The 15,930-nt window shown below is 41.3% G+C and overlaps 1 protein-coding gene across 1 annotated transcript in view; it reads right to left on the reverse strand.

The window, feature by feature from the left end:
• Positions 1 to 15,930, reverse strand: part of LOC117345793 (phospholipid-transporting ATPase ABCA1-like) — an 815,268-nt gene that overhangs the window by 444,511 nt on the left and 354,827 nt on the right. The window contains exons 11-13 of the mRNA XM_033914956.1: positions 13,975 to 14,114; positions 4,582 to 4,698; positions 1,552 to 1,749 (exon numbers count right to left, since the gene is read on the reverse strand). Of these exons, the coding sequence (XP_033770847.1) occupies positions 1,552 to 1,749; positions 4,582 to 4,698; positions 13,975 to 14,114 (455 nt within the window). The remainder of the gene's footprint in view (positions 1 to 1,551; positions 1,750 to 4,581; positions 4,699 to 13,974; positions 14,115 to 15,930) is intronic.

A 15,930-nucleotide genomic window follows, 5' to 3' on the forward strand; every position in this document is an offset into this window, starting at 1 on the left:
TCGGGGCTGCAGGATAGGGGCTGCAGGGCAGCAGAAAGCAAGGCAGCCGGAAAGGACTTCAGCGACTGGTCCTCAGCAGTCGCTTTTATTTTGATCAGCCAGCCCAGTTGGTGTTGCAGGGTTTTGTTTAGTGAATCGCGTCCCTGCCTACTTTGCATGTTGTTGCCCTCATTTGCATGCGCGGATCGGAGGATGGTCAGAAGACAGGTAAGTGAATCGGGCCAGGGTCGCTAAGGGTTTGCAAACCAATCGGTACACGATCGGTTTGCTTTGTGAATCTAGCTCTATGTTATGTACACAAATCGGTTGTGCACACTGATTTACACGTATATCTTAAAATGACATATACAGAATTTGGGGGTAACCCATTCATTCCTGATTTTAAAAAATATATTTTTGCAAGGAACAGGTCAAAGGCAGAGAGAGTATAAAATCATTAACCAGATAGCACATTAAGGAGTCCTTTTACTAAGGCACGCTAGCTGTTTTATTGTGCGCTAAACACTAACGCGTCCATTATAGTCTATGGACGCGTTAGCATTTAGCGCATGCTAATATTTAGCGTGCACTAAAACGACTAGCTTGCCTTAGTAAAAGGACCCCTAAACTAAGGGCTCCTTTTACAAAGGTGTGCTAACCACACGTTAAACGCTAATGCGTGCATGTTAGTCTATGGACACATTAGCGGTTAGTACGCATGTATATTTAGCGCATGCTTAATGCATGATAAAATGCATAGCGCACTTTAGTAAAACAGGGGGGGTTAGAGTGTGCTAACTGACTAATGCAGAATTAATTGAAAAATCATAAAATAAAGGTAAAAATTATTCTAGTGCAGGGGTGTCCAACCTTTTGGCTTTCCTGGGCCACATTGGCCGAAAAAAATGTTTCTGGGGCCGCACAAATGTGCAAACGCTGCAGCAAGACAGAGGAGGGAGCCGGCAAGATGGTAAACACCCGGGGGCAGCAAAGGAAAACACTGCATCGCCCTCGACCGGGGCCACACAAAATACTTCACGAGGCCGCATGTGACCCTCGGGCTGCAGATTGGACACCCCTGTTCTAGTGTATAGTTCTCTTCCTGTGAAATTAAATTTAAAAATGTCTCCCGCAGATGTGATAAATAGTATGTAAAGATATACACAGATAAAAGCGTTCAAATGAACACATTTTCAAAGAAAAATGTAACTACATCATGTGTGTTACTAAAGTTTTGTAATTTTTTTTTTTTTTATAAAAAGATTGTGTGCTATTTTGCTACTGGATTTTTTTGCGTAAAGCTCATCAAGAAAGGCTGATGAGTGGTAACGAGGAAATTGTGTACATCAATCTTGTATACTATAGTAGAATGGCCTCAGTTAAAATTCAGAAATGTTGTTTTATAGCAGCTGTTTATTTCCTGGAATATACATCACAAGCAGTTTAATTTTATTTGAGAAAATAAATGTTAGTATCTCAAGTGTGAAAATAAATATTAATGTCTTAAGTGTGAAATGTTTTAACAGTCATAAATTAGAATTTGCAAACAGAAATAAATTTTAAGATACAAACCCCAAGAAACTTTGTTATGCTTCTTATTGCACTTGTGATGTAATTATAGACATCTCTCCAGTCATATGGTGGCATTCCAGAAGGTCTCATCTCTGTAGGGCCATTGTACAGAAAACTGGCAAATTGCTTGATGCCCCACCCTATGCCATTAAGTTGGATGTCTACTATTGAAGTTATTATTGGGTTATTCAGCAAATCCTTAAAAGAAAGTAATGCAGAGTTATATATCCATAATGACAGGACTTTATGTATATAATAAAATAATTCTTAAATGATTTTGAGTGGATCTGTGTCATTTAACTCAACCCATGTTGGTTTCCTAGCTGGCTTCTATTTTTATTTTTTTTTACATCATTATGTTTTGACGTCATTACATCTCCCTGATTTAACAGTATAGATTCTTTCAGCATCATTTTCATCTTGCCGCTAACCTGCTGGTGATCTACATTGGATCTTTAGCAGTGCTGTGGTTCCCGATGAAGGGTTTTTTTTCCGCCAGAAACAGAGCCTAGTTGAACTGAAAATTGAGCACGCTTTCATGTCATACTTATATACAAGATAAGTACTGTGTTCCTTTTTGATTTTGGTACCAGCCTTGTCGTTGTTAAGAACAGTTTCCAGGCATTTGATCCTGGACACTCATATATAATTGATTTAAGGATGGACAGCAGTGGCTTTAATTATTGTTTTCATTTACATTGAATCTTATTTTTCACATATAAGGGAGCTCCAGGGATGTATCACAAGTATTGCCCAATCCAGGTTTAACCTGTGTCAACTCTAGAGTTAGGTGTTGGTTCCCCATGTTAGAGTTGTGGTAACTGAGGGCTCTCTTTCACATTTACTCATTATTCATTGGATCATATATGTGGTAGTGTTTATATTTTTTGCCACGTGTCCTTCTTTATTTCTCTTAAATATTTTTTGAAAGAATATATTTTGGTTCCCTTTGGACATTCTTTCTCATTAGGTTCTAGCATTTTGGAAGTTTCCCATATGAGAATGGCATACGGGGTTACAGGGAGTGGTACAGGGATCGAACTTGTAACTTCAGGGTGCTGAGGCAGCAGCTCTAACCACTAATCCTCTCTTCCACTTCAATCTGCATGTGCAAATGGTATTATTTTCACATGTACCGTATTTTCACGCATATAACGCGTGCGTTATACACAATTTTTACAAACCGTGCATAACCTTGCACGTTATACGCGTGAGCGCGTTTTACAACTTTTTTTTTACATAGTTCCCCCCCCGATGTCCGATTCACCCCCCCCCCCCCGCAGGACCGCTTGCAACCCCACCCCGAAGGACTGCTCACACGCACTCACACCCACCCCCCCACCCCGAAGGACCGCTCGCATGCACTCCCACCCGCACCCTCACCCCCACCCCGAAGGACCGCTCGCACCCCCACAGCCTCCTGACCCCCCCCATCATGTAGAAGCTCCTACCGTTGTCCTGCTGCTTCCTTTTGGCGGTCCCGGCCCTTCTGTGAGCCCTGCGTCTGCACTGCTTCCTCTTCCGGCGGTCCCGCCCTTTCTCTGACGGGTGCGCGGTATATGAGTGAAAATACGGTAGATGTTTCCAAAGTATGGTAAGAGGGTCTAGGCATACATCTATATAATGCAAACTCATTTTCACCAACACTCCAGGAACCTGGGATTACTATCTCCTCCACCATTTTATTTCTCTCTTTTGAAATCATGGGGAGTAGGTTTCCACTCCCCCTATTATGATTCAGCTCTTCTCAATTTATATCTCCACACTTGGGCCATAAGCTTTATTCACTTTCATGAGTCAATTTCCTATATAAAATTGTTCCCCCTGAGCTTAAAACAGCACAGAAGATAAGCAGAGGGTCTGTATGGGGAGGGGGAGGGGAAGGTCATCCTAGCATGTATAAACCAATGAATCTTGGGAGTCTGACAAAGGTATAGACATTATTTATATATTTAAGCAATGTCATATACACGCTTCAATACAAGCAGCCTGCTTCCAGTAATGTGGACTCCAGTCAAATATAAAAGAGGGGACGAGTTACAAACAATGTAACAAGAGTGATAAAATGCATATATTGAAATGAGAAAAAAGCACTCCATAGACCTATTCAAAGTATTATATGTATGATATAACAAAGTTCACAGGTTTGCTCAGAATCATGGAGGGGAAAACTGGGGCGAACCCCAGAAAAACCACCTCACAGCCCAATCATCGCATGAAAAGTAAACAAAGCGTTATATCATTTCATATATATTTTTGATGTGAAAAAACTACTGTTTACTAGGCTTGTGGTCAAAGAACTAGACAAACTTAACTTGCAGCTTGCGAGCAAACCTGTGAACTTTGTTATATCATACATATAATACTTTGAATAGGTCTATGGAGTGATTTTTTCTCATTTCAATATATCCAGTAATGTGGAGGCAGAACAGGGGCATATTAGAGAAAGGAGGGGGGAGGGCTTTTATTTTAAAAGGGATTAAGAGGTGGAGGATGTTTAATTCTATGTTGTGTTGTATGGAATGCAAGGGGAGGGTTCCATTGGCCTTTCCATCTTTGCCTTTAAGCTGGCACTTAGGTATGCACGAAGGAGGTTATACACATTCAAATAGCAGCTTTATGAAATTGTTATTTGCAAATCTCTGTTTATTTAGGTACTCTGATATACCACACTTTGCAAGACCATCAAGGAGTTTTTTTACATTCAGGTACTCTACATATGTTCCCCCTATCTGTCCCACCAGGCTCACAATCTACAGTACCTGGGGCAATGGCGAGTTACTGTAAGTGACTTGCCCAGGGTTACATAGAGTGGCACAGGGATCGAACCTGAAATTTCAGGGTGCTGAGGCAGCAGTTCTAAGCACTAAGCCACTCTTCCACTACAATCTGCATAGGTAAATGGTACTATTTTCACATGTGGATGTTTCCAAAGTATGGTAAGAGGATCTAGGCATACCTCTGCATATTTTTTGCTCAGAAACTCTTGTACTTTAAGGCATTGCAAAATAGAAAATGTTAATACCTTACCCTAAGTAAGTTGATTTGAGAACTGTTCTGAAGAAACTGCCAGATTATTGGTCCATATGTTTCCCAGGCCTCACCAAACTCCTTTATCATCTCAAGGTCCCTGAAAGTCTCATTTGCCTGGTATTTAAAAAAAAAAAAAAAAAACCCAAAACAATATAGGCAATGCATAAAAATACTTTAATTCAAATTTTATTATAATGCACAAACCAATACAGCCAACATATTGCACATAATGTCATAAGCCCTTAAAACAATAGATTGTTTGTGATTCCCCTTACTAAATATTACATTGCACATAAATGGGTAAATTCTATAAATAACGCTCATATATAGTGGGGGAGGGAATTTTAAAAAGAGCGCTAAGCAAAGTGTGTGCAAATGGGTTAGTGCGTGCTAACCATTAAAGATACCTATTATTCTCCTATGGGCATCTTTAGCAGTTAGCCGGCACTAATGTGATTGTACACACTAAAACTCTTTGACAAGGGAAGTGACGTCATCGGGAGCGATGGTGGCTTAAAATCAAAGCTCCTCCGAATCGCGCTAAACTTTTAGCTTTCAGTTAGCGGTACGAGGCTAGTATCTTGCATTTTTTGCATAATCGAGTGTGGAAAACTAGCGGGTAGCAGATGGCTTCGAAAAAAGGGCGAGCGGATTTGAAATCCTATGCTTACCAGCCATCGGATGATTCTGGGGCCTGTGAGACTGATGAACCACAGCGCGGTAAGGGCGTTGTCCAGCTGAGTACCGAGTCTGATGCTCGATCGGCCACCTGTGGGGAAATGCGTGCATGGATGGCAGATTTAAAATCTACAATGCTTTCTATCCAAAGCACTTTGCAATCGGAGGTGGCTAAGATTGGGCAGTCAGTGCATGATATGGGGGCTCGGCTGCAGGAGTTTGAAGAACGCGTTATTGACCATGATACGGATCTAGTGGCCCTGCAAGCGCGGTGCGCTCATTTGGAACGCAGACAGGAAGATTTTCAACTTCGCCTAGAAGATGGTGAGAATCGCAGCCGACGGAGTAATGTGCGTGCTAGAGGGGTTCCTGAATCTTTGGCTGCATCGGAGTTACAGGCTCATTTGTTTGAAATCTGCAAGCGCTTTCTTCAGGCAGCTGACCCAGAGGCTTCAATACCTGTGATCGAGTTTGAAAGAGTGCATCGGGCTCTGGGTCCCCGGGTAGGTGATAGGCCCCGGGATGTGGTAGCCTGTTTTACGCGCTATCCAGTTAAAAATCAAGTTCTTCAAGCTGCTCGAAAAGTGGGACATATCACATGGGAAAATTCTAAAGTGGAATTATTTGCGGATTTGTCCGCAATTACTCTACGAAAGCGTCGAGATTTTCAGGAGATTACTCGCTGCTTACAATCCCATGCTATCAGTTATAGATGGCTTTTTCCTTTTGGACTTTCCTTTCAAGTGGCTTCTCAACAGCATAAGGTTACTTTAGTGGAGGAAGCTGCTGCTATATTACGTGATGCTCAACTTTATACATCTTCGGAAGAGCCGACTACATCGTCTGGAACTGGTGCTTCATCGCAGCGCTGGAAACGGGTCCCTACTAGTAGCAAGCGCCTGCAGCGGAGATCTGGCCTGGAACAGAACTCGGCCTCTGGACCTACCTAAATTTTTAAGATGCCTTGTTTGGTTTTTGGTTGAATGATATGCGATTCTTGCTAATTTTTGTTTATTATTGGCATATATGATCTCTTTTCGTACTATTTTTTATATGTTTGGTGTGATTTGGGGTATGTTGGGATGTCACTTTCTCTTTTAGCCCACCATGAGGAGGGCCTATGGTTAGTTTGGGGATGGGAGGGGAGGGAGGTGGGGGGGGGGAATGGGGAAGAGGTTTTTTCTTTCTTGCTGCTGGTTTTTATAGTGGGGTTTGTTATTCTGGGTTGTGAAGGGTTGTTTGCGGGAGTATGGTTGCGTGTGGGTATGTTTGAATGAATGGCTCCTGAAGGTATTAGTTTCTTTACCTTAAATGTACGGGGTCTGAATGTACCTCGAAAGAGGCAATTGCTTTTTAAAGAGGCTGATAGGTTGAAGGCTGGGGTGGGTTTCTTTCAGGAGACCCATCTTAAGCCTCAATATGAAACGCTAGTGAAACATCCTCGTTATCCCCATATATATTTTGCTTCAAATGAGGAGGGGTCTAAAAAACATGGAGTAGGGATTCTTTTTGCAAAGCACCTTGATCCTCAGATTAAACAGGTAGTACGAGACCCGAGGGGTCGTTATTTGATATTGAAAGTTGAATTGCAGCAGGTGCTATATACTTTCTGTAATATTTATGCTCCTAATTCTGAGCAAAAAGATTTTTTGGTAAATTTAGACCAGGTGTTGCGAGGGGTTGTTGAGGGTTCTTTATTAGTAGGGGGGGATTTTAATTTGACTTATGATGTGGGATTGGATAATTCGTCACAGTCGATTCATTATGGAAAATCTGATAGAAAGCAATTGCACTCTTTCTTTATGACTTGGGATTTGATTGATCCTTGGAGACATCTATATCCAACTACCAAAGATTATACTTATTTTTCAACAGTACATGATTCATATTCTCGTATTGATTTTTGGGGTATTGATAAGGCTTTAATTTCCCAGGTGTCAGATGTTGGAATTGCTCAGCGTGTGTGGTCAGATCATGCTGCGGTATATTTTATTTTACATCCTCATATGGCTTCCTTTGGGCGGCGATTCTGGCGATTTTGTGATAGCCTATTGACGGATCCTATAATAGTGTCTCGAATAGAACAGAATTTGAAGGATTATATTCAGTTTAATACTAGTGATGAGATTTCTCCTTTGATATTTTGGGAAGGTATGAAGGCAGTTTTACGTGGTCATATTATTTCTATTGGAGTACATCGACGGCGAGAACGTGGGCGAAAACAGGAAGCTCTGCGCCAACAATTGCATTATCTAGAACAAAAGCATAAGCGGGATCTTTCTTTTGCTTTGCTGACGCGTCTAGATAAGGTGCGAAAAGATCTTCAGATGATGCAATTGGACGAATTATCAGACCAATTACAATCGGTCCAACAAAAACATTTTGAATATGGTAATCGGGCGAGCCGTCAGTTGGCTTATAAGTTGAAAGCTCAAAGATTGAGGAATGTGATTACTAAGGTGACAGCCACTGATGGTTCAGCCTGTTATACGCCGGAATCTATTGCAGGTGCTTTCCTTTCATTTTACCAACATCTATATACTCCTGAACAAGATGTGTCTCAAGTTCAAATTGATAATTATTTGGCACAGACACAGCTTCCTAAATTGACATCTGAAGAAGCAGAGTGTCTGTCAGCCCCTATTTTGGAAGCTGAAACTCAATGGGCGATTTCCACTTTGGCTTATGGGAAAGCACCTGGGTTAGATGGCTTTACGAATAGATTTTATAAATGTTTTAGACATTTGCTGGTAGGCCCTCTTACTCGAGCCTTTAATAGTCTGGAAATGGGTAAGGAGTTGCCTCATTCATGGAGATTGGCGGGTATAACACTTATTTTGAAACCGGGAAAAAATTCTATGCTTTGTGGATCATATCGTCCAATTTCATTGTTAGACACTGATTACAAAATTTTCACGAAAATATTGGCTCGTAGGTTGCAATGTTATATGACTTATTTAGTACAGGATGACCAAGCGGGTTTTATTGTGGGGAGGCAAACATTTGATAATATTCGTAGATTGCTTCATTTGATTTGGTTTGTACAACATGAAAAGATGCCAGCATTGCTGTTGAGTGCTGACGCTGAAAAGGCCTTTGATAGGGTGTCGTGGCCATTTTTGTTGAGCACTTTATCAGCTATGGGAATTAGAGGACAGTTTTTTATGTGGATTCAGATTCTATATACAAAGCCTTTAGCAGCTCTCCGGATTAATGGGGGATATACAGATTCATTTCAGTTAGCTAGAGGAACAAGGCAAGGTTGTGCGCTTTCGCCACTACTTTTTGCGTTGGTGATGGAGCCTTTTGCTTCTCATGTTCGAGCCCAGCAAAATATTCATGGCATGGTTTGTAATGGACTTTCCACAAAGTTATTGATGTTTGCTGATGATGTTATTTTTACTGTAACTGATCCCTATGTTACTCTCCCGGGTATTATAGGTGAATTGTCTGCCTATGGCGCTGTATCTGGATTTCGGACCAACATGGATAAGTCTGAGATATTGAATTTGTCAGTACATCCAAGGGATTGTGCTTTTTTGAAAGCTACTTATTCTTTTAAATGGGCATCTAAATTTATACGTTATTTAGGAATCAATGTGCCAGCGCGGCTTTGCTCTTTGTTTGAAGTTAATTATCCAGCGATTTTGCAATCTCTTTGGGTTGATTTGGATAGATGGGAGAATGTCTCCTTATCATGGTTTGGTCGCATACAAAGTGTAAAGATGATGGTATTGCCGAAGCTACTTTATCTTTTTCAGGCTTTACCAATTCCTTTGTCTGCTGCTTTCTTTCGTGGGGTAGCTAGAAAAATTTTTAAATACATTTGGAAGAGTCGACCCCCACGGGTGCCTAGGAATGTGTTGTATCAACTTCGCTCTCAGGGGGGTATGGCTGTACCCTGTTTGAGGCGTTATTATGAGGCTGCTCAACTGAAGTCTTTTTTGAGTTGGTGTAAGGATAGATCAAAAAGCTGGGTTCGAGGGGAAAAAATTTTGGGATCGGAAGAGCTTTGTCGGGTGATCCCTTGGTTAAAAGTGGAAGAGGCTCGACAATTGTTTAAGGGGGCTAACCCTTTTTTGCAACATACGTTTGTGATGTGGATTAGGTTGCGTAATAGGTTTTTCCCCTCTCGACTGTATTTTCGTAGTACCCCGTTGTGGGTTGCGTGGGGTTTTGCACCAGGAAGATCTGATTGTCGTTTTCGGGTTTGGGCTCAAATGGGTCTTATGGATTTGGGAGATTTTGTGGAAGAGGGGCGATTATTATCATTTTTGGAATTGAGGGAAGCTTATGATTTGTTGCCGACTGATTATTTTCGCTATCTTCAAGCAATAGATTTTATTAGGCGCAGGGCTTTTGATGATATTTGTTTGGAAGAAACCACCCTAGAGTGGGCAATTATGGGTAGTAGTGGTAAGGGGTGTATTACTAGATTCTATAAAGCTCTTATTCAACAACAAGCTTCCCCGGTAAAATATCTATCTTTATGGGAGGGACTTTTACGCCCAGTGCCACCGATTATTAAATGGGAGCGGGTGTTTAGTCGCCTGCTTCGAGTTTCTATAGCCAGCTCTTTGGTAGAAAATGGATATAAGATGCTTTATCAATGGTGCCTAACACCCCAGCGTCTTCATCTCATGTATCCTCAAGTATCTAATTTATGTTGGAGACGCTGTGGTTGTTTGGGTACCTTCCTTCATATCTGGTGGGATTGTCCGAAGGTAGTCCCATATTGGGATATGGTATTTGAACTGTTATCTGATATTTTACATACCACGATTTCTCGAGCTATGGGTAGTGCTCTTTTACATCTACCTTTGGTTCCATTGTCTTCTAATACACATAAATTGGCTTGTTATATTTTTACTGCTGCTCGTCTTTTGTTAGCGGCATATTGGAAACAGGCCTTTCCCCCAGGTCGACTACACTTATTGCGAAAAATAGATTTTATTTTTCGTATGTCTAAATTGACGGCATTGACAAAAGCTCGTCTTACACCCTTTTTTAAGGTGTGGAATCCTTATATTCGGTGGTGTGAATGTCCTACATGACCTGAGTGTTTAGCTACATTTGTGTAACCCTATGTGAAAGCTGATTTTGGGGTGGGCTAGGGGGGGGGGGTTTATTTTGATTTATATGATTCTTGTTTGCATTGTGCTGAAGATTCAAGTACAACTTTATATTTTTACTAATCTGGGGGGAAGAGGTTGGAGAAAGTGTGACATTGTAGATATCTGTTTGCTTAACCTCTGTGTTTTTGTTTTTGTTTTGTATATTTGAAAAATTATTAATAAACAATTTATAAAAAAAAAAAACAAAAAACTCTTTGACAAATTCACCCTTTAAGTGCTAGAAAAAATCTGCACCAAGCTCTCTGAGCTGATCCTGGTTTAAATCCTGTGTTAGGTGCCTAAAGCACTATGCCTAAATAATTTGCCTGCCCTGCCCATGCTCCTTCCATGGTCACTCTATCTTTTGAGTTGCACATGACACTTTGAGCCAAATTCTATAATTGGCGTACCGATTGTAGGCGGCGGTAGGCATCCTACCACTATCTAACCAGCCAATCAGGACGCAAATTTTCTAAAAATAACAACCTGAGGCAGGCCACCTATGGACCGGCGGAAATAAAATAATTATTTTGTGTACCGGCAGTTGAAAAACACTAGGCTAAGTCGTGGGCCAGACCCCGCGCTTCTCCACCACAGATCCCCGCCCCCATAATAGTACTAATTGTAACACCATTTTTTTTCCATTCATTTTTCATAAATACACATACAATATATAATTTTATTAACAACACATAATGGTTAACTACAAAATTAAACCACACAAAGCACACTGTATGCTTCTCAACATTCATTCCTACCAGAACACAGATAACCCCCTGCAAGTACTAATATATACAAACAAACCCTAAGATGCAAGAATCCAGAGGAAAAGAAACAAATGCATTTCTTCCTGAACAGTGTAAAATACAAACAAAAGATGTAAATCAATCACTAAAATTCAAAAATAAAATCATTCCCCCCACCGTTGTTGTCTTCCTCCATGCTGTGGAATGCCTTCTGGCCTGCTTCCGCCTGGCTGTTTTATGCCACCTCCGGTGTTATCTTCGGGCCGGCTCTTTCTTCCTCACTGATGCAGTGCAGAAAGCCACTGGCAACGGCTCATCGCGTGTCCCACGCCTTGTCTGGAAGCCTTCCGTCTGACATTGCGACATCAGAGAGAAGGCTTCCGGTTCAGGCGCGCGTAGGAGCCTCAGCCCGCGGCTTTGTGCATTGCAGCGGTGAGGAAGAGGGAGCCGGTCCGAAGACAACGTCGCATCGATCGCACCACGGACTGGCAGCTGAAGAACACTGTCTTGGGCCTGAAGCATGTGCCGGCCCTGTAGACCGGCAGGAAATTTCTGTGGACCTGCACCGGTCCACAGACCGGCGGTTGAAGAACACTGCTCTGGAGGATTGTGCTCATAAAGGCTCATAACCTCACATTGAGGAGTTACTTATTAGCTTCCAGTGAGCTAGATAGCCATATCACAGCACACTTTACAGTTTATAGTACAGTACAGTACCCCATGAACGCCTACTACGGAAACTGAAGAACCATGGGGTAGAAGGAGATGTACATAGATGGATCAAAAATTGGTTGCCAGGTAGGAAGCAAAAGGTAGGAGTGAAGGGCCACTACTCAGACTGGAGGAGGGTCACGAGTGGTGTTCCGCAGGGGTCAGTACTCAGACCGCTGCTGTTCATTGTATTTATAAATGATCTAGAAACAGGGACGAAGTGTGAAGTAATAAACTGTTTAGTGGAGTTAGGAATATAGAGGACTGCAAAGATTTACAAAGGGACCTGAACAAACTAGGTGAGTGGGCGACGAGATGGCAGATGAAGTTTAATGTAGAAAAATGCAAAGTCTTGCATATAGGAAGCAGAAACCTGAAGTATAGCTATACGATGGGAGGGCTGGTAATGGGTGAAAGTACCCAAGAAAAGGACTTGAGGTTAATAGTGGACAAGACAATTAAGCCGTCAGCACAGTGCGCAGTGGCCTCTAAGAAGGCGAATAGAATGCTAGGTACTATCAAGAAAGGTATTACAACCAGAACGAAAGAAGTTATCCTGCCATTGTATCGGGCAATGATGCGCCCGCATCTGGAGTACTGTGTCCAATATTGGTCGCCGTACCTTAAGAAGGATATGGTGATACTCGAGAGGGTTCAGAAAAGAGCGACACGTTTGATAAAAGGTATGGAAAACCTTTCATATGCTGAAAGATTAGAGAAACTGGGGCTCTTTTCCCTAGAAAAGAGGAGACTTAGAGGGGACATGATAGAGACTTACAGTTCATGAAGGGCATAGAGAAAGTGGAGAGGGAGAGATTCTTCAAACTTTTGATAAATACAAGAACAAGATGGCATTCGGATTAGGAGGGGACAGATTCAGAACCAATGCTGGGAAGTTCTTCTTCACCCAAAGGGTGGTGGACACCTGGAATGCCCTTCCAGAGGGTGTAATAGGACAGTGTACGGTATTGGGGTTCAAGAAGGGATTAGATAACTTCCTGAAGGAAAAGAGGATAGAAGGATATAGACAGAGGATTACTATACAGGTCCTGGACCTGATGGGCCGCTGCGTGAGCAGACTGCTAGGCACGATGGACATCTGGTCTGACCCAGCAGAGGCACTGCTTATGTTCTTATGTAACGTCATAATCTTGAGCTATGACAAAGATACTCTACATTTACCCGCAGTAAATAAATGTGGCTCATGACATTGTATCACTTGTGATAATATTTTCTCATTTTACATGTCTGCTAAGTTTGTCTGTTTGCAAGATTCTTACTTTGTTAGTTATTGGCCACATATAACTGCATTGCACTGTATAATTGTACCTGTAACTGGTCAACGACTATTTGTATGTTTCAAACTTTAATAAAGAAGATTGAACTTAAAAAAAATTTAAATCTACACTTAGGGTTCCTTTTACTAAGCTGCGTTAGGGCATTAATGCGCAAAATAGCACGGGCTGAATTGCCACGCGCGCTAGACCTTAATGCCAGCATTGAGCTGGTGTTAGTTCGAGCTGCATAGCATGCGGTAATATCCTGCGTGCGCTAAAAACACTAGCGCACCTTAGTAAAAGGAGCCCTTACTGTATATTATGTGTTGTTGTTTTTTTTTTTTTTGGGGGGGGGTTAAAATATATTTTTATTGAGAATGACAAACGGCCCAGACAAATAAGTACAATCAACAAAATGTCAATACAGGAAGAACAAGAATAACAATAAAAGAGGGAACAAATATAAGCCTCCCCTGTTTCTCCACAGGGGTCCTTTATATTATGTTCTTTCAAGTACCTTAGGTCTTTTTGACTGTTGGGGATTCTTTGTTTTTGTTTCAAAGAGCACCAAATAGCCTAGATCAAATCCTGGCTATAGCAATGTTGAACATAACAACAAAACAGCAAAAGGATGTGCTCTAAACCATTATAAATTAAAAGCAGCTAGGAAAAAGCTCCACTCCTTTTTTTTTAATTTTGAAACAATTTCATATGGCAACTTTTCCACTTTTTGTTTTCAATACTTTATACAGCTAAGAGATTTGCTTTTATATTTAGATATAATCATCAGAGAGAATTGGAAAGGGTAATAAAGAGTTTCAAAAAAATAATCCAAAGTAAAACTCTGCTGCAATAAGCACCCACCTCTTTGATAATATGCTGAGTTGCTGGATTGTCAGGGGTGTAGAGCACCTTTCCCATCAAAAGAGGACGAAATGTATTCCATAAAAACTTTAAAGATGTTGTATTCTCCAAAGATGTTATGATAGAGTGACAAAAGTCATCTGAAAGAATCAATGACATAAAATCAATGACACCTGTACCTGAATGTCACCAAAATATCACATTTGACTTTCTCATCAAAAGGGTCAAAAGCAGTTTATTTCTCAGAAATACACTTGGGAGTGTGGGAATCTTGCTGGTCTTTTGTGATGATTCACCAAAAGGAATTCAATGAGTTGACATTAATAAACAAAATGGTCATCACAAATACGCCTAGTGAAACGGTTGTCATGAATGACAGGATCTGACAGCTCAAATATATGTATGAATGCCTATTAGAGATGCATAGCCAAAATATTTTTGCTTTGTTTAATTTCCCATGCAATTTGTGGAAATTTTTATTTAAAACAAATTAATCCAAAACAAATGACAAAACTGTACTTACTGCTCAAGAAAAGATATAAAGACAGTGTACAATATACAATCCCAAAATTGATGATAAAAATGTATTATCTTATTTTTCTTTTCATCATCTGGTGTATGTGTGTGTGTGTGGAAGGGGAGACAATATCATAAAACAGTGTGGGTGGTGGGGTGGGGGTACCTTTCTTTTCAGGCAAAAAATGACATAAAGCAACAAGGGAAATGCCATTTCAAATGAACACACATTCTTAATATATATTTTTCTCAGCAACCTTCTAATAATGACCTTTCATGGATAGGTTGAGGTCTCTTAGTTGGTGAAGTAGGTAATTTCCTAACACATACACGCACCCTCGTCTTTATAAAATTATGCTGCTGAGCAGTGTGAACTAAATGCTGAGTCACCTATTCTATTCCTAATCTAATCCTTAGGTTTGTATACCGCATCATCTCCACGTTCGTAGAGCTCGACGCGGTTTACAGTAGGAGAAATAGGACGGAACTACAACAGAGGGTTAGAGGTAGAAGTGTGAAGAAAATTTAGAGGACTTGGGATGCCAAGATATAAGAGTTTCCTTGATTCCTAAGTTGGAGGGAGACTTACATTTTTTGAGAAAAGCCAGGTTGTCAGATGTTTGCGGAAAACGTGGCGAGAGCTCAAGTTCCGAAGAGGGGAGGTAAAGTTGTTCCAGAGCTCAGTGATTTTGAAGTGGAGGGAGGTCCCTAGCTTTCCTGTGTGGGAAATGCCTTTTAGCGAGGGGAAGGATAGTTTTAATTTGTGGGAGGATCTGGTGGTATTAGGGTTTGAGGAATTCCAAAAAAGAGGGATAAAGGGAGGGAGGATACCATATAGGATTTTGAAAGTTAAACAGGCACATTTATAGTGGACCCTGGCGATTATCGGAAGCCAGTGGAGCTTGGCCAGGAGCGGGGAGACATGGTCAAATTTACTTTTAGCGAAGATGAGCTTGGCTGCGGCATTCTGAATCCGTTGGAGTCTGTGGAGGTTTTTCTTAGTTAGGCTTAAGTAGATAGAGTTGCAATAGTCCAATCTGGAGAGGATGATGGATTGGGCAAGGAGGGTAAAATGTTTTTGATGGAAGCAGGATCTAACTTTCCTCAGCATGTGAAGGCTGAAAAAGCATTTTTTTTAAAATCAAGGATTGGAAGTGGTCATTGAAGGACAATGTGGAATCAATGATGATGCCCAAGACCTTGCTCGAGAACTCAAGCTGCAGAGAGGAGCCAGAGGGTAGTGGGATGGAGGTGGGTAGGTGATCTAGTTTTGGACCGAGCCAAAGAAGTCTTGTTTTGGACTCATTCAATTTCATTTGCACAGTGTGGGCCCAGGATTGTAGGTTCATTATACAAGAGGATATGTTCTTAGACAGGTCGGTGAAGTTTGAATCGGTCTCGAGGAGGACGAGGATGTCGTCTGCATAAGTGTAAATTGTT

Source organism: Geotrypetes seraphini, chromosome 1, assembly GCF_902459505.1.
Source record: "Geotrypetes seraphini chromosome 1, aGeoSer1.1, whole genome shotgun sequence".
NCBI lineage: Eukaryota > Metazoa > Chordata > Amphibia > Gymnophiona > Dermophiidae > Geotrypetes > Geotrypetes seraphini.